The 25,064-nt window shown below is 40.3% G+C and overlaps 2 protein-coding genes across 2 annotated transcripts in view; both read left to right on the plus strand.

Moving 5' to 3' along the window:
• LOC307163631 (uncharacterized protein) overlaps window positions 1-25,064 on the plus strand; it is a 315,702-nt gene that overhangs the window by 10,397 nt on the left and 280,241 nt on the right. Inside the window, exon 8 of the mRNA XM_079879755.1 lies at window positions 885-981. The gene's annotated coding sequence lies outside the window, so the exon portion shown is untranslated. The remainder of the gene's footprint in view (window positions 1-884; window positions 982-25,064) is intronic.
• On the plus strand, window positions 11,325-23,358 carry LOC307163428 (uncharacterized protein). The gene is made up of 7 exons (XM_079879453.1): window positions 11,325-12,288; window positions 13,675-13,983; window positions 14,072-14,413; window positions 14,720-14,806; window positions 20,644-20,691; window positions 20,837-20,917; window positions 21,029-23,358. Exons 1-7 carry the CDS (start codon window positions 12,096-12,098, stop codon window positions 21,082-21,084), a joined length of 1,116 nt encoding a protein of 371 aa, XP_079735579.1. The 5' UTR covers window positions 11,325-12,095; the 3' UTR covers window positions 21,085-23,358.

The raw sequence follows: 25,064 nt of genomic DNA on the forward strand, positions 1-25,064 counted from the left end.
AAAATTCTTCCTCTTGCAATGCACTCCCTGATGCGATACTGTAGTAGACGGTTGCATGGTTATAATTTTCTCTCTAATATTATCAATCTTGTAAGTAAAGAAGTTCATAAAGTCATTACTGCAGTGCTGCTTGGAAACTTCTTGGCTTGGAGATTTATTTTTCATTAGTTTAGCCACTGTTTCAAATAAATACCTAGGGTTTTGTTTATTTTCTTCTAAGAGGGTTATAAGCAGATCTAGCAGCTTTTAAGGTCTTTCTGTACGCAATCGTACTCTTTCTCCATGAAATGAGAAAAACGTATTTTACAGACAGCACTTAGACAGCCAGCCATTGAGTGAGGACAATCTACTAAGTATCTCATCACTCCGGTGAACAGGAAGGGGGTCAGAGCAAATTACAGTGCCTGACATTGTACTTGCGAGTTCACACACCTCTTTAACATTAATTTTAATTTGGTGTCTGGTGTCTCTATTTTCACATTCCCTTTCAGTCGAGAACGTCAGACGTAGTCAGGCTTCATGTTTTTACTATTATCTCATTTCATATCATCATAACGAATGGAAACATTTGAAGTAACATGATAATCAATATATTTTTCTCTAGCTTAGTTGTTACTGAAATCTTTATAGATTTATAGGCTGCTATAGGTTATTGTTATTATTATTTTATCCAGCACTGTGCATAGCCTGTGCCTACAAGGCACAACAAACCTGGTGTTCATTATATTATATATTGTTGGAAACATTTGTGTGTGTGTATGTGTGTGTGTGTGTATTCTGTGAATTTTAAAAAGCAATTTTAACCAGAAAAATCTCAAATTTATTCCCAAAATCATGCAGGCCTTTCTCTTGATATCAGTATGTTCACTTTTTTTTTCTTTCAGGGCCCAGATGCCACTGAGTCCTGCTGACTTCAACATTCACATGAGTCTCTGTACATGAACATGGTAAAGTACAAATCAAACACCTTGGAAATGAAAGGTATGTACAATGTTTTTAGGAATGGCACAAAGGTCTCTGTCTTTGGATCATTGTAAATAAATCCAAACAATCTAAAAGCCATTCTTTTTAAATCTCCTCATTCTTTGTGCAAGGTTGCTCAGAATGATAGGGGCCTGATAGCTCCTAGTAGGGCCATTAGGGGAGGGTCTTTGTCTTTCTCAGGTGTGAAAAGCTTACATATTAATGACCTTCTGCATAAAGCTTTCTCACACAAAACACGTCGTAAAAATGTTAAATCAATATATTGTCTTATCTGAATGAGCAGTCAGGGTGATTTTCACATAGTTTTAGAGCAAATATTCTAGGCTACGTCATACAATTTTCAAAAGTCTTGTGAAGAAATAATCAGTATGGGTTTCATGGCCTTATTTCAGTGAGAATTATTTTTTGTATTTTCACAAATGTCATTATCTCAAAACTACAAACTTTTACATACATGCTGCTGATATATTATTGTAGCAGAGTTTGTGCTGAATACAGTGTAATTAGACTTTAGCCATGAAAATGTCACAAGTAACAGAAATAACCAGAAATGTCAGAGCATGTCAGAACACCTCCAGGGCCCAGAAAACAGCTCAGACCCCAGAGGGTTAAAAAGAAAAAAAGATGTCATTCCGCCCATGCGTTTCTGGATGCATTCGTTCCCTGTGTCTCTCTGAAATGGTCACAATTATTGCATCACGCGTTTGGGCTTACAGCATGCTGAAGCAGCTTTTGTGGACCATTCATGTTCCCATTGCGGGAATATGACTGTCGCGGTGTTGAGGTCAAGACTCGCCTTCGTCCGCGAAAATGATCGGATTGGAATGAAAGATGAATGAAGAACATACGTCACTTACTCCATTGCTCTGATTGGTTGTAGGTCTATCCAATTGAGTGCAGAGGCATTTTCCTTCCTGGTTTCGGTTGAAACACGCCCCATAATCAAAGCCCAATGGAGCAGCATCAGACTCATTTTCTGACTAGAATCTGAGTATGACGATGTCAGGTTAACCTGTTATAGGAATTAAGTCACATTCAGTGAGAGTTGGTAGTGATAAGTGAACTTCTACATCTGTCCATTCTACAATGAAACCACTTACTCTCCTCCCTGCAGAATCTGTCATTCCAGAGCATGTCTTAAGTGTACATGGACAAGCATCACCTTGGGTTTTGAAAATATCAAAGACGGTTGATCTCAATTCTCGAATCTCTAATTCTCACTTTCCCTTCGGGATGCCCCTTTGGACTTTAGAGCAGGATTTACCACTGAGTCCTCCGCCACACACTTCAGTACACATTGAGGTGTAGTTGAAGCTGATGCAAATGATTCAGTGTAAAAGAATCTGCTGTAATCCAAGGTTCGCTCTACAAGGGTTTTTCTTCTGAAAGCTCTACACTTTTTAGTAAATGAGGTCTTTTGTGGAGAGGGCATTGATTATATGGGTCCTCTTTTAAGAGTTTTCCAGAGTTTTCTACCACTGTTCTGGTGACTGAGAAGAAGGCCTTAGGTTTCCATAATTTGGTTGGATGTTGCTTCTCAACTCTGAAAGGTACAGTGCTGGAAGTAGAGAGGGAAAAAGCTGGGATCGTTCCTCATCTCTGACCCCATGCCTAAGTCGGATATAAGCTACAGCAATCAGCTTCACTAAACCACTGAAAGTGCTCTTTTAACACGGACATTTAAAAGGACAGAAGGATGGATTTTCTGCTTCAAGTGATAAGCTGAGTGAACTTATATTTATATTGTCTTGATGTCTATGTTGTTTTCTATAAATATAATAATTATAAGTGACCAAAAAAGCCATTTTAAAGTAAAATTGTGTGTGCCTCCTCTATTTTAAAACCCGTATGTTTAGCAGTAAATATAAAGCTATTTGAGGAAAAAAATAGGACTTATTTAAAAAAAATAAAAAAATAAGTAAAAATAAAGGACAGACCCAGGAGCTTCTGAATGATAACGACACTAAACACTAGACAAGAGTGTCCATTACCACACTCTGAGCTACAAGGAAACGCTGAACATTTCAACACCATGTTTCACAGTCTCTAGACACTTCCTCAATGTGGAACTGACTCTCTTTTGCAGCCTCTCTCTAGTGGCCAGACGATGAATTGCAGTTTAATTTACTTCTGTATCGGCTTCACAAGAGAGACCGGAAGGTTGCCGCCTTAAAGGTACATGGTTTTTTTTTCGGAGAGTGATTTCTATCAGGATGACTCTGAACCAGACAATGTGGAAACAGACGATTCAGAACAGGACTATGTCTTGGTCAATATTACAGTATTACAGAAAACAGGAGTATGTTTGGCAGTAACTGCTATTTTAAGAAAAAAATAAAAAAAGAATATTACTGATTTTACATTTTTTTTTTAAATAAATAAAAATTAGGATCACTTATGATAACACCACTAAACACTAGACAAAAGAGAGTCCATTATCACACTCTGAGCTACAAGGAAACGCTGAACATTTCGATACCATGTTTCACTTCCTCAAATCTGCTTCACAGCTTTATCAGCGCTTTAACCTGTTCTGAGAACAGAGCTATTCTCTGAACGTGTTCAAATGCATCCTGCAAAATCACCATCATCTGGAAATCACACTGAATGCTGCACTTGAAGTCCATTTCAGAGTCTTGCATATCTGAGCTTTCTCTATTCTCCTGAGTAACTCTCTCAGTTAAATGATCTATAAGAGATCGTTTGAGGTTTTGCATATGTGATAGTCCTATTTCTCTTTATTTTGCAGATTTTAAACACACATAAACACTAACATTTTACATGAAGAATTGCCTTTATCACATTTGCTGTCGATGAATAAATGATGTTACTGCCATGATGGTGTTGTTCCAGCATCTACCAGCAGCGGGTTGATGAGATTATTCAGTCAATTCCTGACCTAATCCCAGATGAAAACAGTGAGGATCAGGCACTCTTTTAAAAAGACTAATTTTGGCCTATACTTTTGGACTCTGCTCATATATATATCACAAAAAGGTGCTTGTATACAGACTGTTTAATGTACAAGGGATCATTAAAAGATCACTAGTAGAGAGAAATCGTACTAATCCCCGAACTTCACGACACATGACCCTAAGAGTGAAAATGAAAAAATCATGCCCTGACTAACATAACTACTTTCTACTCAAGGACCTTGACAGAATTGTAGAGTAAAAAGTGTGATATTTGTCTTTCAAATGTAGTGAAGTTAAGGTAACAAGTTTCCAGAAAAAAATAATACTCAAGTAAAGTACAGATACTCAAAAAGTGTACTTAAGTACAGTACTCTAGTAAATCGTTACTGTCCACCTCTGGATGAGAAACAGCACTTACTTCTGTTATAGTCTCCATAATCACCATAATGATGAGATATATGGATGATGGAGATCATGAAGATATCAACTCTGACTCTGATCAAGACAATGTTAATCACTCTCAGAAAAAAGTACTTTTTTCAAAAGGTACAATTTTATACCTAAAGCGTGCAAATTGGCACCATAGACTGTAAAAAAATGTGTGTGTATTGTGCGTGACGTCACCCGTTGGTTTCTGAAGAGCGTTTTTTAAGCCTAAAGTGGGCGGAGCCGGCAGTCGCCATCTTGGCAGCGCGTCACTCCCGGATAACAGAAAATGGACAAAGAGGCGGGACGTGGGTGAGCTGAGGCTATTGGTATTGACCTGTTGCTGAAACCACGCCCGCCTAGCTCGACGTGATCGAGTTAGCTCAGGCTAAGGAGCTAATGCTATATGCTAAAGGCCTCGCGCTAAAGTGACAGCTGATGATGTAAAGCCAATAGTTAAAGTTCATGTTTTTGCCCTTCGAAATATTATAATAGTTAAAAGACATGCTACAAGTGAGACTGTGTATCGTGATTCTGTACTATTCTGCTAGTTGAAAATGTATTATGCAGTAACTTACAATATTACTCTGAGCTTGTGTGTGTGTGACAGTGATTTATGTGCATACATGTCAGTCACTCTTTTTTTACAGTCTATGGTCCGTCAGCTCGGCATCGCTCGTCAAGTTCGTAGAGAGATTTATTATTCAGTCCATTTTAAATTCTGATTTTGGCCGCCTCTCTAATGGGTCAAACCATAGATATTACCTCAGAAGTTCAAGTAAATGCGCTAGAAATCCTCGCTCATTCAAGGATGTGCATCTACTGCATGGACAGAGAGAAAGCACTGTCACCTGCAGGATTTCATCTGACGGTACTTTTTATTTAACACTAAAAAGATAAATAAGCATATGTAGTCTATCTGTCCCGTGAGAGCAACGGTACCGCAGAACGAGTGTAGCTTCTATATCTATCGCCACTTTTAAATCTTAACTCCATAAAGCAAAAAAATTGTCAGACATCCATGAGTGCATATTCACAGAAGAAAGCAACTGGAAAACCCATCCATCCATTCATCTTCTTCCGCTTATCCGGGGCCGGGTCGCTGTGGCAGCAGTCTAAGCAGAGATGCCCAGACTTCCATCTCCCTAGACACTTCCTCCAGCTCTTCCGGGGGAATACCGAGGCGTTCCCAGGCCAGCCGGGAGACATAATCCCTCCAGCGTGTCCTAGGTCTTCCTCTGGGTCTCCTCCCGGTGGGACGCGCCCGGAAAACCTTCCCGGGAAGGCATCCAGAAGGCACCCGGAACAGATGCCCGAGCCACATCAGCTGACCCCTCTCGATGTGGAGGAGCAGCGGCTCTACTCTGAGCTCCTCCCGAGTGACCGAGCTCCTCACCCTATCTCCAAGGGATCGCCCAGCCACCCTGCGGAGAAAGCTCATTTCGGCCGCCTGTATCCGGGATCTTGTCCTTTTGGTGACCATAGGTGAGAGTAGGAACGTAGATTGACCGGTACATCGACCACATTACTGCAGACGTCTGTCAATCGCCGGTTCCATCCTTCCCTCACTCGTGAACAAGACCCCAAGATACTCAAACTCCTCCACTTGAGGCAGGAACTCTCCACCAACCTGAAGTGGGCAAGCCAACCTTTTCCGACTGAGAACCATGGCCTCGGATTTGGAGGCGCTGATTCTCATCCCAGCCGCTTCACACTCGGCTGCAAACCGTCCCAGTGCATGCTGAAGGTCCTGGTCTGATGGGGCCAGCACGACAACATCATCCGCAAAGAGCAGATAGGAAATTGTGTGGTCCCCAAACCTGACACTCTCCGGCCCCTGGCTGCACCCAGAAATTCTGTCAATAAAAATTATGAACAGAACTGGCGACAAAGGGCAGCCCTGCCGGAGTCCAACATGCACCGGGAACAAGTCTGACTTACTGCCAAAGGCAAAGGGCCTTATTGGCAAAGAAACAGACAAACTGCTGATAGTGACAGGCTGACATCAGCGGCAATCCACCTGTCACTCAAGTGGCCCCGCCCTTAATTATGCAGAACTTTAAGGCTTAATATTATTTAAACGGATGAGTTATAAATAAATTCACCCCCTCACAGTTTTCATGAAGGGCAAGATTAGTTATTTAGACCAAAACCAATGTTTGTTCCAGGCTGTAAACATATTTTTTTCTGCTGTGAAGTTGGGCATGTTAACATGGGGGATATATGGCATTGACTCTCTTCTGCAGCCTGTCTCTAGTGGCCAATCGATGAACTGCAGTTTAAGTTACTTCTGTATCGGCTTCACAAGAGAGACCGGAAGGTTGCCGCTTGATTGGCACCTTAAAGGTACATATTAGTACCTGTGTACAAAGGTACCTTTTGAAAAGGTTCTGGCCCAGTGACAGCTTTTATACCGTTTTTACTAAGAGTGATTTCTATCAGGATGACTCTGAACCAGACTGTCGATGTGGAAACAGACGATTCAGAACAGGACTATGTCTTGGTCAATATTACAGAAAACAGAAGTACGTTTGGCAGTAACTGCTATTTTAAGGGGGAAAAATATTACTGATATTCAATTTTTTTTTTTAAATAAAGAAAAAAATAAAAATAAAGGGGACCTAGGATGATAACAGCACTAGACAAGAGAGTCCATTACCACACTCTGGGCTACAAGGAAATGCTGAACATTTCGACACCATGTTTCACTTCCTCAAATCTGGTTTAATCTATTCTGAGAACAGAGCTTGTTATTGACGCAGAGCAGAGAAGAGGTAAGCTAGCAGCGATGGGGTTAGGCTATGCTATGTTGAGGTTAAAAAAAAATCTTCCAAGCCATGGTAAAATAATATAAGTCATTACATTACAACTTAATAACATGAGGTTTAAAACATCAGTCATATGGGTTTGATTAGACAGGGTAAAATATTAAAACATGCTGTAATGTTAAACTATTAACAGTTTATGGACATTAAAATAAGAGGATATTTGCATTATTATTTGTATATATCATACTGCAGATATCTCTACTAATGATGCTTAAAGTTAGCATTAAATGAAAATTCATGTTTCTAAATGAATGATATTCATCTTATTGTGAATGTTTCATACATCCATAAAGAATACAGCAGAATAAAATAGAATAAAATAGAATAGTCTTTATTGTCATTATACGCAGGTGCAATAAAACTCTACACAGCAAATTTACCAGTGTTAAATGAACACTGCTCAGTGTTTCTATGAGTCCAGAAATAAAGTAAATCTGGTCAGTAATAAGTGTGTCACGGAGTCACCAGATCCGCTCGCTCCGCCCACTCGTTCCCTCTCCCCGGAAGTCTGATTCACCGCTCCTGCACATCATCACCGACTCACACTATAAAGAGACACTTCCCTAGTGATGGCAAAATGAGGCTTCCTGAACCACTGAGACCTCGCAGCTCATTGCTTCACTCAAAGGGTCATTACTCGAAGCTTCATTCAGCATTGCTCACTAGTGACACCTAGCGACTGTGCAAAGAAACAGCAGACAGATAAATCAATACTGAACCAATGACCTGAGCAGACATTTGTCCATTGCCTGGGGATAAAATAAAATATGTTTCTTTCGCTGTCTGAATTTACTTGTGCAGAGACAACTGTCACACACAGTTCATTAATTATTCATAAATTGTTTGGATAGTGACAGTATGAACAACAAAAGTGAGACTGTGTTGAGTGCAGTGCTTATGGTGGAGGGAGTGTAATAAAGCAAACTGCAACAGAAAAGTGTGGGGTGGGAAAGGTTAATAATGGTTTCTGGGTTGTTTAGTGCATTGAACTGTTACTAGTTTTAGTGCAGTGTTGTGCTTATGGGACTGGGGATATAGAGGAGCAAACTGCAACACTGCAGGTTGGGGTGGATGAAGGAAGGATTACAAATGATTTTTTATTGAGGAACAGAATTGTTTCAAGTGTGTTGGGGTTTAGACGATTCCTCTTCTCAGACAAAACCTCTCCAGCCTTGGAAAAGATCCTTTCTCATGGAACAGAGGATGCAGAGGAACATACAAACGCCAGTGCCAGCTGATATAAATGAGGATACTGATGCTTATGTTGAGCCCAATATACTAGTGGATCCTCAGATCTTGTTAGATTCACTTCTGGTAAATATCGGTCCACTTCTACAGTAGCATCTGCTGTTGCACTTGAGCTCCTTCTACTGTGATCAACTGTGCTATCCAGCAGAGGCCAAAGGTCACCTAATAATAAAGGTACAAAGTAAAAAAAAATCCATTAACAATGGTTCACAGTACCAATCACTAATATTAGGGATGGGCAATACCACACTTTTAGGATTCGATACGATACCGATACTTTTTCTTGCATTTTCATCGATATCGATACCGATACCGTTAATTTCTTTTTCTTTTTTTCTTTAATTTTTGTCAGTAAAAATATTATTACATTTAAGACAAATCACAAGACAAATACAGACCATTTATACAAAATGTATTATGGTCAATACATAATAAAATAAAAATTAAAATAAATAACATAAATATGAATTAAATAAATTAAATATGAACAAAAACGTACACATTTTCACTTGTCTTATTTCTCAAAAAAAAAAAAAAAAAAAGACCAATCTTGGTAGAAAAAGGTAAAAGGAAAATAAAACTAAACAAACAAACAAAAAACTAATACATCAATGTTATGTTTCGAGCCTCTTTGTAGAAATAAACATGTAACACTTCACTGAAGCAAAAACAAGACGTCATAAAGATCATAATAAACTAGGATTTACTTATCCTATAATACATAACAAAGACAGTTGTTCCCTGAGAAAATGAACTTGGAAAAATGAACTAACGGTCTGACATCATCACGCCTTTAGTGCACTCGAGATATGTCGTCACACTTTACTGGGCTGGTGGCCTTGTTTGGCTGTGTGTGTGTGTCGTTGTCGGTTGTGTCGCACAATGTCACTCATTCGCTCGTCTCCTGTCGCATGACATGGGCCAGCTCAATACGCCGCCAGGTACAGCCAGGGGTGTCCCGGCACATAGTAATTTAAGGAAGTAATCTAAAACAGCTTAAAAATGTGATACATACACCCCCAATTATAATTTTTTAGTTTATATCGATATTTTTTTTAAAGGAAATCGATGCCAAATGAGTAGCGCGAGTATATCGATCTATCGATACCACAGGATCGATACGCCCATCCCTAACTAATATGAACATTCACACAACAAAGCCATACACTACTTGCTGTTGTTTGTAGATTGAGCTGCTTCTGAAGAGGCTGGCAGCTGAGCTGGGGGTGTGTTGGTGGAAGCAGAATGGAGACCAGAACTTCTGATTACAGAAGCGCATTCAGATTTTAGTCTTGATGCCGCTTCTTGCAGTTTCCCTTGACTTAAGAATCCCAGTTTTTTTAATCTGGGATCCAATAACGTGGGTATGGTCATCACACTTATTGATTCTAAATGCACTGCATGTTCCCTGACCCTCCGCACAAGGCTGTCACCCAGCTGATGTTAGATTTGAATCAAAGCCTTCTAGCTTGCTCGTTACAGCATGATTAAGCATCTTCACTTTGGAGGCTGACACCCTTTTCTCTCCCGAAAGCTCTACTGTATCCTGGCGGAAAGGGGCAAGTACATCTAAAGCATCCTGGACTGCCTCCTACTCCAGGGCTGTAGGAGGGGTGACGTCAGTCTTTAGAGAGGTCAGGGCTGCCCCCACTGGCTCTCTCAGCTGACAGAGACGCTCCAGCATGTTACAAGTGCTGTTCCAGCGAGTGTCCACTTCAGTTATCATTTTCAGGACTGGTCTGCCCATCTGCTCCTGTACTTGGGCCAGTCTCTCTTTTGCTGGAGTGCTGGTTCGGAAATAGGTCACAAGTTTCCTACATTTGGATCGAATGTTGTTGAAGCTACTCATGTCATCAAAAGATTTCCTCGCAATAAGGTTTAGTGCATATCGCATGCCTAACATTCAATTATCTTACACATGCTATCATGTTGGCTGCAGCATCAGTTTGGCTTTGAGCTGGACAGGACCAGCGGTGAAGAGAGTTTTGGCTCTGACTCGGCGGGCATGACACTCTCAGTCTCAGGCTCGGCAGGACTGACGTGAAGCTCTGGCTCGGCAGAAGTGACGTGAACAGTCTCTGGATCGGCAGTCGTGACGTGAACAGTCTCTGGATCGGCAGACGTGACGTGAACAGTCTCAGTCTCTGGATCGGCAGACGTGACGTGAACAGTCTCTGGATCGGCAGACGTGACGTGAACAGTCTCGGGATCGGCAGACGTGACATGATGCGTAGGCTCGACAGGACGAAACCTTGGAACGATGGCCCTCTTGGCAGCACGTGCAGACATAAGCGGGGGATCGGCCACGCTGGAAAACCGGTCCAGTACATCCATAGACCGATCCAGTGGCTGGCTTGATGGTTGGCAAGACGTGACGATTCCCAGGCCGGGCGGGCGAGACGTGAACTGACTCTGGCTGGGCAGACGGGACATGGAGCTGTGAAGACTCTGGACTGGACACGACCAGCGGTGAGGGCTCTGGGGGTACTGTGAGCTTGCAGGGTGTTTCATCAGCCAAGCCCACACTAAATGCCGAACCGCTCAAGGAGAGGGCCGGGACGGGACGGACAACATGCAACATTACAACATCAAGAACTCACAAAGACTGAACTAGACACAGGGCTTAAATACAAAGGCAAACAAGCTAAACAAGATAACAAGGGGGCGTGGCTAATCAGAGACACCTGGGAAGACTAATCAACATAACGGGAGACAGCTAAACATGAAAAGACAGGGGAACACATGACAGACAAGAACAAGACACAAACCCACACCTTGACAGTCAGCTCCCCAGTTCACAAGCACTTTACCATTCCACAATAATTTTCTTTTATTTTGATTATATATGCCTACATGAGCCTTGCCTATGAACTCGTAGGATTAGGACTGAGGCTAAAGTTTATGTGAATAAGGCTGCATTTGTAGATCAAAGCAGATTCATAAGAACTGTTTCTATACAAGTTAATTAGTCCCATTTATTATTTTTTTCATAAATTCATTCATACAGTTGTTTGTTCATACATTGTGTAAGAACTACATCAACACTAACACATGAATTATGAGGATTAATTGTATTACTTTGTGGTTTACAGAGCACAAAGAGATTTATTAAATGAAACAATAAAAAAATGGATGTGTCTTCTGGGACAGAAAAGCAGCTTTTCCACCTTTTGACCACAAGATGTCGTTAGTGTGCAACGTGTTGAAAAGCTTTGAGTAATGAACCATTTTACCATACATTCAAGGGGGAAAGCCCCAGTGCTTCACAAAGCTTCATTTCACCATCACTACTATAGGGGCAACAATAAATACAGAATCAATAAACGGATCTATTTTCTCAGGGCTGGAGAGAGTAAAGCAGAACATTATAATCCATGTGTAGAAACTCTTCCTGAAGACATTTAATATCTGCTTTTCAGACGCTCATGAAGTGTGTGCAAATACTTTCTGTTTCACCAAACTGGAGCTGACGTTAATCATTTCAAAATACCTTAAAAACTGTTTTAGAATTAATTTTCTACAAGTTAGTCATGGATAGTGGAAACCTCTTCAGTAACAAAACAATTTTTTCACTAATAATGTAATAATTGTTTTTCTAGATTTTAACGGCATGTGGGAAACTGCTAAAAGAAAGAAGTGAGACTAACAGTAATTCTCTCGTGTGCAAAAGTAGCCAATAAACTGTTCAGATGAGATGTGTGTGAGACAGTGTGTTCACTCATTTGATCAGATCAGAGGAAGTTACCAAGCAGAGGAGGAGCTGATGATGTTTAAAGGAAGAGCTGTAACTATATATAATGAAGAGAAAGACAGACAGAAACCGAAAATGGCTGATAAGTGTGATCTGTGTCTGCTGGGACTGATCATTCTCTCTTCACTTCTCACAGGTAAAGAAATCTGTATTTTCTCTAAAGACGTTTGCTTTACTGTTTTCCACCCCCTCTTTCCTCCACAATGACCATTTGTAGTTCCTAAAGGCACAGAGGGGCTGATAGTGATCACTGTAGGCCAAGATGTGTGTACTTCAGGGGTCGATGAATTGTCACACATTTAGTACTGTGGGGGAAGTTGTAATTATCTTATTGGTCAGTTTGAACGTCTCACATTTGGGTTTTAGTAACATGGTCAGGGAAAGGATAAAAGAAGATTGAAACTGTTGCTCTGCCTCTTTTATTCTCTGGGTCCCTTTCTTGGGTCTCTCTCTCTCTCTCTCTCTCTCTCTCTCTCTCTCTCTCTCTGGTAACATTTTACAAAAATGCTGGGTACAATTAATGGTATAAGTTATTATCATCTTATACATCTATTTTGAACTATTTTAAGTATAACCATAACCATGTTGCCAATAAACCCTTTCAATTACAACTAATGTGCTAACTAGTTTTGATTTGGTATTGACTTGCTATATAATATAATAGTGCTATCTATTGCAATACAATATCGTCACTCTCTATTGCAATGCTCTCCCACATATTAATCTATTGTAACTGCGCTTATTTCCGTCGTTGGTATAAGTGACAGTGGGTGGAATAGACAAGAAATTTACAGTTTTCCATTAAAACAGCAATATAACGTAGAAACAAATGCATTCTGGGAGATATTTGTCTTTTTTAAAACACACCCTATACCCTCATTAACTATTCCCTACATTAGTTCACTAATATAGTCCACTTGACTGAGTGAATAAAAACAAGTGTGTTAATTCAGACACTGATGAACACCTGCTGTTAACAAGCAGAATCACTGAAGGAAAGAGGAACAAGAAGAACAGAACAAATATGAAATCAACTGAAGATAAAGACATTAAATCTGAAGATCTCAGCAGAGGATGATTAAACAACTCCACAAACAGCATTACCAGCTTCACTTATTACTAACCAGACTGACTTTATTTCTGTCAGACGTCTACAGACGTTATTATTAAAAGGTGGCAGAGGTTTAGATCATTTGATGTCACCATGATTGTGATCAGTGTTTGCTTTAGTTGGGCTCTGGACCCTTGACTTTTGAACATTAGTTTTTCTTTCATTGTGGTAGCTTTGTCTTTAAATACATTTGCTATTGCAAAAAAAGCTTAAAGAAAACAGGATCAGATGACAATGGCTGTTTGTTAATGGTCACATTCATCATCTAGTGGCACGGATCTCGTTTATTGTCTAATGTATTTTATCAGTGCAGTTTTTTACAGTGTGTATTTTAGTTTTCTGCTTTTAATGCTGGTATGTTTCATTTATTAATATATATCATATTGATCACTGATATATACTGTGTTTCAGGTATCAGTGGAGTGGAGGATCATGTGTTCATCAGTTCTGGTGAAAATGTGCGTCTGTCCTGTAATAATGCTCTTTCTGACTGCAAATCAACTATGTGGATCTACTCTAACAGTCATTCAGCAGCAGTTGAACTGATTATTTTAGGGATAAAGAATAAAGACACAGAGAGACATGAGAGACTGAGTCTGGAGTCTGACTGCTCTCTTAACATCAAGAACATCACAGAAGAAGATTATGGATTTTACATCTGCAGACAAAATGACAGACAACCAGGACCTGATGCACGTGTTTTTCTGCATGTTCTTCATGGTAAGTTTATGATTATGTGCTCAATTTAAAATTCTCCCTTTAAACTCAGATGATGATTGAAGAGTCTGTGATTTGTGTTCAATTTCAGTGTCTCCATCATCATCATCATCATCATCATCATCATCATCATCCTCACAGACTGAGATCAGTCCAGGCCGCTCTGTGACTCTCTCCTGTCAGTTGTATTCATATACTGGACTCTCCTGTGATCATTTTGTCCGTTCAGAGGGATTTGAGCTGTTGTGGGTGAATCAGGCTGGTGTTGATCTGAAGACAGACTCCAGATATCAGATATCATCATTATCAGATCCATGTATCATCACTCTGACTACAACACTCCTGAATGAAGATAACAACAGAGAGTGGAGATGTCAGCTTACTCACAGAAATCAAGTCGAGACCTCAGTCAGATACACTGTCAAGTATTCAGGTGAGAAAACAGTGTTAGAAGAGCCTCATAATGTCAGTAACACTAAGGTCTATCAGTATCACTGAACCAAAACAAACTGAGGGAACAAAAGCTTCTTTGACTCTCACAGAAGAGTAACTCAAAGCATTGCTTCAAACTAATGAACTGCAGTGAAGTAACAGTCCAAAACGTGATGCTGGAAATAATAAAGGAATTGAAATTTGACAGCAAAACTATTAACTTTTTATGTAATATGATGATCAAAGTTATAATATGATGGTCATATTGTACAGTATTAATGATCTGAACTAACATTCATCTTCACAGCTCAAGCTGATTCAACGACAGCAGTGAATCCAGTCCAGATGACACACTCTCAGGATCCCTCAACTATAAACACACACGTTTCTAAAGGTACATCATCACTGTCTTTCTCACATCAGTGCTTTTCAGAGCATAATGCTAGAGTTATCTTCAGTGTTAACTCATCAAAATATGACTGTCATATTCTACAGTATGATTGTCACATTGAGTTGTTGTTTTAGTTTCATTTCATGGACTTTTGTGGTGTGTCCCAATTAGTGTACTTATGCATATTCTAGGACATGTTTAGTATAAACAGTGAGAGTAGTGTGTTCATATAACACTCCGGTTCTTTCACTCGATTCTCCCAGAAAGCGTCACATGAAGATGATGTTGAGCTCATCCATGCAGCGCATTCACTGTAGATCCATGAAAAACACCAAACAGACATAAAACACTGCTCATCCACTCACAAAATTATCAAAAAACATACATGTAAAAGTAAACAAATATACAAAAAAAAAGAGAGAAACACAAAATAAGCCGTACACTCGTAATGCTCGGCAACAAGTTTAACATATACAACTTCAGTTATTCATCAAGTCTGGGTGTCTTATGACCCCAATATGAAATAAACTGATTCAAATATATTTTTAAAAATATATATATTTTTGAAAAATAGAAAAATAGTTATCTCTGCCAACATTTTGTTTCTGTCTTACCGGAGAAAGTTTGTCCTGCCATTCACCTCAACCTTAACACATCCTCATTTGAGCCTCTGTGTCTTGTTTCAGTGTTGGTGGGTTCTTGACTTTGTAATGTTGTTTGTTCTGTTTCTGAGTCATGTTCCCTGTTCCCTGTTTGAAGTCTGTCAAGTTTTGAGTTAATCTAATAAAGCTGCTGGACATGAATCCTGCTTCCTCCTTTGTTTCAACCTGAACCCACCTCCAAATGGATCTAGTAGCAGCTTTGGGGAGTCTCCAACTAAGAAGACGGCCATGCCTGATTCTGGTTCCCAGGATGGCCACCGCCATGTCGCCTGAGAGTTTGCCTCTGGCCAAGATGGCCGCCGCCACGCCTGAACCTGAGCTTTCAGCAAAGATGGCCGCCTCCACGCTTCCTGAGCCTCTTTCTGTTCCTGAGACTGAGCCTGTTCCTGAACCTGAGCCTCTTCACGTCAGGCCTGCCGATCCAAAGACTGTTCACGTCACGTCTGTCCGATCCAGAGACCGTTCACGTCACGTCTGCCGATCCAGAGACCGTTCACGTCACGTCTGCCGATCCAGAGACTGTTCACGTCACGTCTGCCGATCCAGAGACCGTTCACGTCACGTCTGCTGATCCAGAGACCGCTCACGTCACGTCTGCCAATCCAGAGACTGCTCACGTCACGTCTGCCAATCCAGATACTCCGGACAAGATGGTCACCACCGAGCCAGTGTCTCTGGACAAGATGGTCGCCACCGAGCCAGTGTCTGTTCCTGAGCCAGTGTCTCTGTTCCTGTTCCTGAGCCGGTGTCTGTTCCTGAGCCGGGGTCTGTTCCTGAGCCGGGGTCTGTTCCTGAGCCGGTGTCTGTTCCTGAGCCGGGGTCTGTTCCTGTTCCTGAACCGGTGCCTGATTCTGAGCATAACCCCATAGCTGCCCTCAAGAAAATTTTGGGAGGGGGCAGTGGGTCCCCTGAACTGTCGTCTCCGCCATGGCCGCCCGAAGGGTCATCTCTGCCCTGGCCGCCTGCACTGCCTGCTCCAGCTTGGCCTTCCGTCCTGCCGCACTCTCCAGGACCTCTTCCTCTCCATGGGCATGGCCCTCCATCCCGCCCCCGGGTCCGCCTCCGCTCCACCACCCTCCTGAACGTGTCTGGAATCCACTCCTTAAAGGGGGGGGCTCTGTTATGATTCCTGTCTTGTGTTACCCTTGTCTTGTGTGGACTTATGTAATTTCCTGTCCTGTGCCATGTTTTGTAGTCCCTTGTAGTTTGTCTTGTTTATTAGTCTCCCCAGGTGTCTCTGATTAGCCACGCCCCCTTGTTATCTTGTTTAGCTTGTTTGCCTCTGTATTTAAACCCTGTGTCTTGTTTCAGTGTTGGTGGGTTCTTGACTTTGTAATGTTGTTTGTTCTGTTTCTGAGTCATGTTCCCTGTTCCCTGTTCCCTAGTCGAAGTCTGTCAAGTTTTGAGTTAATCTAATAAAGCTGTTGCACGTGGATCCTGCTTCCTCCTTTGTTTCAAGCCTGCATCGTTACACAAATGATGTTCACAGTTCCCCTTTAAAAATACATGTGGCCCTAACAACCTAAATATGTTGCGACCACACACACACACACACACACACACATAACATAACACCTCTAACAATAACCCTAAAGTTTGCAGGTCAAGCTCAAATTATGCTTTAAGTAATTTGAGCTTGTCCTGCAAATTCAACACATCCTCTTTTGAGCCATCTATTTCATTTTCAACCTTAAAACTGTTCTAAATGTGGATTATTTTCTTATTTAATCGTCCGACTCGTCTGATAATTTTTATTAACTGCTGTGCACGATGAATCAGTCCATTCTTAGGGAGTTGAGCATTAGTGGAAGATCTTCTCCAGTGCCTTTCTCTCCTTCTTCTCCGTCTTGAGAGCTCTCCTTGCGTTGTCCCTCCGGAGGTGTTCAACTAAAAGATCGTCCATAAAAATCTCAACCTTGTCTGTTACATTAACAATTCTTATTTCTGGGTCATCTCCATCCGTTACATTCAAAGCATGCAGATAGTGTTTAATATATACCATTTCTGGAGATTTATCAGAAGAATTCATAATCATTTGTTCTCCAGTTCCAACATTTATTACAGAGGGGAAGAGACAGGGCAAGATAAAAACAAAGAGAAAAAGAGAGTGATGGAGATGAGGAGATAAAAATAATCTACTTCACACTGAAATGATTTTAAAGTAGGGCTGTCAAACGATTAATCGCGATTAATCGCATCCAAAATAAAAGTTTGTTTTTACATAATATATGTGTGTGTACGGTGTATAATTATTTTCTATATATAAATACACACACATGCATGTATATATTTAAGAAATATTTGCATGTATATACTGTGTATATATATTTATATTATATATAATTTATATTATATATAAATATTTTATATATAAATAACACATTTTCTTAAATATACATGCATGTGTGTGTATTTATATATATAAAATAATTATACTCCATACACACACATATATTATGTAAACACAAACTTTTATTTTGGATGCGATTAGTCGCGATTAATCGTTTGACAGCCCTATTTTAGAGCTATTGTTATCCAATTTTTTGGCCTTCAAAACATCTTAAAATGCACATATTTAGATCAGAGAAATCTAAACCGAACCCCCCTAACTGCCTCACATTTGGGACCTCAGTTATTATAAAACTCTGCCTTTGTACTAATAAACAGCCGATATCCTAGTAATATGCATGTTAATAAGCAACTAGTTAATAGTGAGAATTAGATCCTAAACTAAAGTGTTACCGTTTTTAAATCATACACTTAGTGTTGTCACGGTACCTATGCAAGAAACATCTCATGGATGCACTGGGACACATCTTCAGTGATGTATCCTGGGATCATTGGGTGTTTCGGGTCTCGCAACATCATACACCCTCGCCCAGGCGACCCAGCCGGGGTTGATCCCAGTAGCAAACCACGGATCAGCCCTCTTAATCCAAAGCCACCTTGTAGCTTTTTCTGCGGCTTCGCTTGCAGATTGAATGACCCTCTTCTTGGCCGCCCCTGTCAGACCCAAACGACTAAGGACTTTGCAAAGTGAACGCCCTGCAAAGCCTCTACAGCCGACTTCTATAGGCTCATAGAAGGTTTTCCAGCCTCTCTCCCTGCACTCCTCCACCAGTTCCTGGTACTTAGCGCGTTTCCTCTCATTGGCTTCCTCAATACGCTCTTCCCATGGCACCGTAAGTTCCAGCATGATCAGATGTTTTGAAGCCTCGGAGGTAATTATCATGTCTGGGCGGAGACTTGTGGTTGCAATATGCTGAGGGAACCTCAGCTGTCTTCCAAGGTCAACCTGCAGTTGCCAGTCAGAGGCTTTGTGGAGGAGGCCTGTTGTTAATTGTGGATGCGCCAGGGGTTTCTCTCCAGCTTTGATGAAGAGGACTACCTTCTTTGGAGCATGATGGTGTTTGCTGGTGCTAATGGCTGAGGCTACACTCTCAGCAATTGCCTTAAGCACCTGGTCGTGGCGCCAGCGATAGCGACCATCTGCCAGAGCCTTTGGGCAGCTGCTGAGGAGATGTTCTAGGGAGCCTCTTCCAGAGCAAAGAAGGCAGAAAGGTGTTAGACTCTTCCCCCAGACATGGAGGTTCGCTAGGCTTGGCAGGGCATCGTAGACAGCTTGTACCAGGAAACGGACCCGATGGAAATCTGCCTGCAAGATGTTTGCCCAGGTAATCCTGCGCTGCAGTGTACTCTCCCACCTTGTCCATGCTCCCTGCTGCCGGAGCCCCACAACCCTGCTCACCCGCTCTTCCTCTACGCATGCTCGGACCTCTTCCTGGAGTAGATGGTGTCTTTCCTTGCCACGGGCCTGGCTGACCAAAGTCTTTGGGATGTAGCCCAAGCCCACTCTGCCTGTTGCCACGGTGCCCACCAATGCCTTTTGTCTTAGGCGTGACTCTGCCATAAATTCTTCAGTGAGGCCACTGAAGGGCAGCTGCAGGATGTTACTTGTCCCATACAGTGCAGCGCTTGTAAGACTGCGTGGACCTTGACTTGGAGGGCTTAAAACTCATCCTTGCCCAGGTGATGAGTCTCTCAAGTCCTTGTAGGATCCACCTGCTCCCTGGGACTGATGTTGTTGTAATGGTTGTAATGGTTACAAAATTTCAGTATTCGGTACCAATACCAGTGAAAATCCATGGTTCTCGGAACCAATTTCGGTACCAAAGCTTAATTTAGATTAAATTTACATAAAGTGTATATTGTGTTTTATTTGACTTGACTGTACTTTTATTTAATCCAAAACTTAAAAGGGCTTTTAAAACCTGCTAAGAGTTATCCAGCCAAGAATAAGCCTAGAACTGCTTTTCTGACGGACTGATATGAATGACATAAATAGGGATGCACCGATACTGATACCAGTATTTGGGTGTCGGTCCGATACTGTGCTCGTAAAACTACCCCGATACAACCGCACCCGATACCACTTTAGGGGCCGTTCACATATTGCATTTTTTTTTGCACGTGCAAAATCTTTATTTCAGATGTAGGCTATGCTGCGGCGAGATGAAAACGTCTCAACAGGTCATGTGACAAAAACCTTTCCGTAACAACATCGAAAGCTTGGCCGAACAGCTGATCATAGCTGTACAGGGCGGCTTTTTATTTCTCATCTCCATAAATATATCTAATAGTAAAGCTAATGCAAGGGCTAGAAATAAATTCTTTGCTGATACTTCATCATGGAGAGCACAGTTCGCACCGCTTTCTCCTTCTTTCCACAAGCGCTTGCTCTCCCGTGGCGTCTGTCGTTGCTGTGCAACCATGAACAAAGGCGCGCCTGGAAAAACCTCATTATGTGACTCTTTCCTCCTTTCTTGTCAACGAGTGGATTCAGAGCCACCGCATCAGTAGCGCCGCCGGTCGCCATGTCTCAGTGATTTTATGAAGAGGACACAACTGTGTACCTTTTGGACTGCGCATCAAGAACCAGATTAATCCGGTACTTCGTCACCACCGGTACTTAAGTAAAGCTGGTACCATAACGGTTTAATTTTTTTAGTATCAACTTGGTACCGAAGTACCGGGTCTTTTGACAACACTACATACACTCATTGGGAGCTGAGCCCCGATAAAATGAAAATCCTGTGTGAAGCTCGAGTATTATGTGATGATGATGTTGTGTATATGTGGCATTATGTGTTGAACTGAACTAACAGACGTGATCCACAGATCCAGGAGAAACTGAAGTCAGTGTGACTGCTGGATCATTATACAGAGGTACGACACGTTCATTTATACTGACAGCTTTATAACATTAAACTATCAGTCAGTCTGTAAAAGCTTCATCAATAACTGTTGATAGTTGAATACCCTTGACTTCAGTCATGTACAGTTTCTCTTCTTCCTCTCATGTTTCCTGCAGTGATTGTGACTATTGTTGAGATGGCAGTGTTTGCTGCTCCTACTGTGATTCTTCTTCAGATCATCTGTGCAAGAAGAGCTGGTGAGTTTTGAGCCGCACACAATCTGATGATTCACACTCATCTGATCTGGAACAATCTGCAATCATGATAAAAACACATACGAGAGGTCAGTCAATGCTTTTATTTTGCAGGGAGGAAGGACTCGAAGCACCCAGAGGAAATAGAGATGCCGACAATATTAGAATAAAATACTGATGAGTTTAGAGAGAATCTGCAGCAATATTTACAATAGCAAAAACTTTTATTTTCTTCTTCTCAAAAACAGAGAAACTCTGATCCCAATGAAGAAATAGTGACACCAAATTTAGATTAAATTTTCTTGTGGTTCATATACAAACTGCTTTAAATATAATATTAAATACAGTAATGGACAGACTCAGACTGTATAATCTCTCTCTGTTCTGTGTGATGGAGCTGAATTGGTGATTCTTGTATCTCGTCTGTTCATTCCTGTTTTTAGCATCTTTTTTTTATTTTGAATGATTCATGCTAATTTTCTTAACCAATTCCATCCTCCCCAACCACCACCAAGACGGGACTTTTCCTCCTTCCACCCCACCACCACCAGATGGCCTCCTTCCTTACTCTGCGGGGGGTGGGCTGCACCCCTGCCTTCGTCTCAGGCGGGATGTGCAGATTCCGTACCCTCGGAATGCGAGTTACGGAAAACTAGAAAACTGTTCATTAACAATAACGGAAAACATACCGTTTAATCCAAGTGTTAATATCCTGCATTTTACAGTAATGAGACTATATTGAAAATCCAGAGTGTCATTCGTTTTCGGCGTGCTCCTGTTGGGTTTCAAAATGCACATCAGGATTGGTTAGAAAAGAAAAGGCGGTGCTTAGCAGCGGGGTAATTTGAATACACAATTTAGATATCTTTAAAGTAATTTTGACAAGTCAGAATGTTATTTCCATATATCTACATTGGAATTCTTCCTAGTCATAAAGCTAAATGCAGATATCTCAAAAGAAAGGTCTTCCTAGTCAAAAATCAGTAAAACAGAATTGCAGATATCTTTAAATGAAATTTGAGTAGAAATAATTCCAATTCAAGATATCTCTTATTAAGTTTTGCATAGTCAAAAATCCAACTCAAAGTATCTACAATTGTAATTTGACTAGTAAACAATTACTTTTAGATATCTACAAGTATTTTGGATATATTTAAAACTGATGAATTATAGATATATTCAATTTGATTATGACTAGTCAAAAACCAGTTAGAGATATCTCTTATTTAATTATCACTTTTGTAATTCGAGATATCTCAAATAGGATTATGCCTAACAAAATCAATTGCAGATCTTTAAAAACTCTAAAACTCATTTGAAGATATCAGGAAATATTTTCCAATGGAAGTCAATGGAAGAATATGACTAGTCAAAATAGTATTGTACATATCTCAAATGAATATTATAACCAGTCAAAATTGGAATTGAGATATCTGGAATTTGAATTTTGATTAGTTAGGCTAAAACTAAATTACGACTTGTAGAGCCAGGGGTATATAATGCTAAAACGGCTTGCCATACTAGCGAGGACAGTCTCAAAGAAATAAGAATGGAGCTGCCGCATGTCCTTGTTTTATGCCCCGGGTATTTTTTTTATTTACTTTATTTTATTATGCTTGCAAACAGTACAGAGATGACAATCATGGTAGGCTATACAATTTTGTAACAAATTTATAATAAAAAATATGTACAAAATGTAACAACATGTACAATGTCATCTGAACATACAGAATAAAGGAAGAAGTTAGCAATGTGTAACTAACAAAAACAAAGATAAAAATAAAAATAAAGGAGAAATAGATGATAGAAAAAAAAACAAGAGGGTAAGATTTTATTTTATACATCATTTAGTGTACACAAATTAAAGTCATTACAATTAGAAATTGTTTTAATTGCTTACTTATTTACTGAGGATGAAATATTTGGCGCGTCTTTGATCATTCTCGAGGTCGGACATTCGGGACTTGTACTCCCATAATGCACTGCGCGTGCATAGCAACGCAACGAAGGGTAAAACAAACAAGCGCCCGCCATTAATCAACACAAAGCGGAAGACAAACGAGTGCCGAGCTCTTTTCCTTTGGTTGCAAATCATGCCGAAAAACTCTTGCGTTGTTGGTTGCACCAATAATAGCGTAAAAAGGAGTGACCTCTCCTTTTATTTGATTCCTAGCGAGGAAACTGAGACAGAAAGGAGAGAGAAATGGCTCCAGGCGATTGGAAGAGGTGTTAGTTCACACAGCACAAAGCTATGGTGGCCCACATTAGATTACCATTACGTTTGCTCCTCTCATTGGGAAAACATTGACAAATTGCAAGTACATGATACAAATGCTTTCAAGTCAATCTTCACGCCTTTTAGTATTTCACAACTTACAATGTCTAAGAAACAATTTCTCATTACAAATGTTAAAGTCTAGCTGTTGTCGTTAGACACTACATTCAATAAAAATAATAAAATTGAATCTGATGACTGGTTATTTCTGCCCTGAAATTAGTTGATTTCCTTCAGAATAATTATATTTGACATATTATAACTCAACTAGTACTTTTTACCTCTTAAAATACCTTTAGATGGCCAATACAACCATTTTTAAAATCTAGCTATCATTTTTAATGGTATTAGTTATTTCTGCCCTGAAATTAGTTGATTATATTCATGAGGGTTATATCTGACAGATTATAACTCAACTAGTACTGTATCACACACGGCACAGCCCAGCAGACAGATCAGGGTCAGACACAGGAGAACAAACGTGATAAATATGAAGTTGCAAAGGAACTTCTCGGATCAGGAGATGAGGTGAACTAAAACAGAGTCAGACTGCAATAGCCTGAACTTAAGACCCAACAACTAATCAATTAATAAAACATTTCGGTTTCTTATAATTTGGCTTTGGCTGCATTACCCTATAGTTTATTTTTATTCTTTTTACAAATGTAATCAACATTTTCATAAGTACTAGATGTGTTTAACATGCCATTTTATTTATATTATGTTGAAATGAACGAAATGACTCGAAAAAAGATTCGTTCATTTTGCTGAACGAGACTCAAAGATCCGAGTCAGTAAAATGATCCGAACTTCCCACTACTACTACGACCAAGAGGAGAAATCTGTCATTGAGGTTCAGCGTCGAGTCTTCTGAGGTGAGGAGAGCAGTTCACGGTATTTCTCATATTTACACTCCATCAAACACACTTTATACAGTTTGATTAAGCGACAGGCTCATTTCTGTATTGTTTTCATCGATCACAGCGATACTTGTGCGTCTTTTCTGGCGTCTTCCTTCTGAAATAAACATTTAGTGCAGCACAGGGCTGGACTGGGACAAAAAATCGGCCCGGGCATTTTTGCCAAGACCGGCCCACTATATGATCATAAACACCACCCATCTTTGCACGACCTTAATTATGCATACCAACTCCTATTCATTAAAACCACTAATGCCATGTTATGGGTGAGTATAGGAATGAGTGAGAGTTAACAGATGAAATAAGTCAAAATTTGATATTTATTAATACAGTTGAACTATACTCCACAGTGGTGAATCCTAAAACAAGCTATAAGCAGCTCTGGCATAGCAATACAAGTGTTTCTTACAGGATTTTTTTGTTAAAACTATGGTTCTATATAGTGGATATAACTATCCTTCTAGGGGGGTTCGGGGACATGCCCCCCCGTGAGAATTTTTTTTGCATTTTAATGTTAAATTCATCAATCTGGTGCACTTTGAGAGTTCAAAATTAAAAGCTCCAACCCATATTCAGTGTGCAAATTAAACAAAGAAAAATTCAAACCTCTTTTAGTTGGTCTATTAGTGTCTATTTACATTACACCTACTACATAATAATAGTTATAATATTAATCCAATGACAGTAATAGCCATATTTTGTAAAACAAATGCACTAAAAAATAAAGGAAACTTTCATAATTAGTGTTGTACCAATTTCTATACTTGAAAGAGATAAGCACATGATCTTTTATTTTGACGCAAACTGCATCAAGCTTTTATTTTGCCGGAAAACATGGTTTACAAACGCGTCTCGTTAAATTTCTAGTGAATTGCGGTAATCGTCAACTATGCAGATGTGGAAATAATCTGTAACTGGGTAATGGGTTCCTACACTCATGCCATGGCCTAAGTGT

Source organism: Squalius cephalus (assembly GCF_949319135.1).
Source record: "Squalius cephalus genome assembly, chromosome: 1".
NCBI lineage: Eukaryota > Metazoa > Chordata > Actinopteri > Cypriniformes > Leuciscidae > Squalius > Squalius cephalus.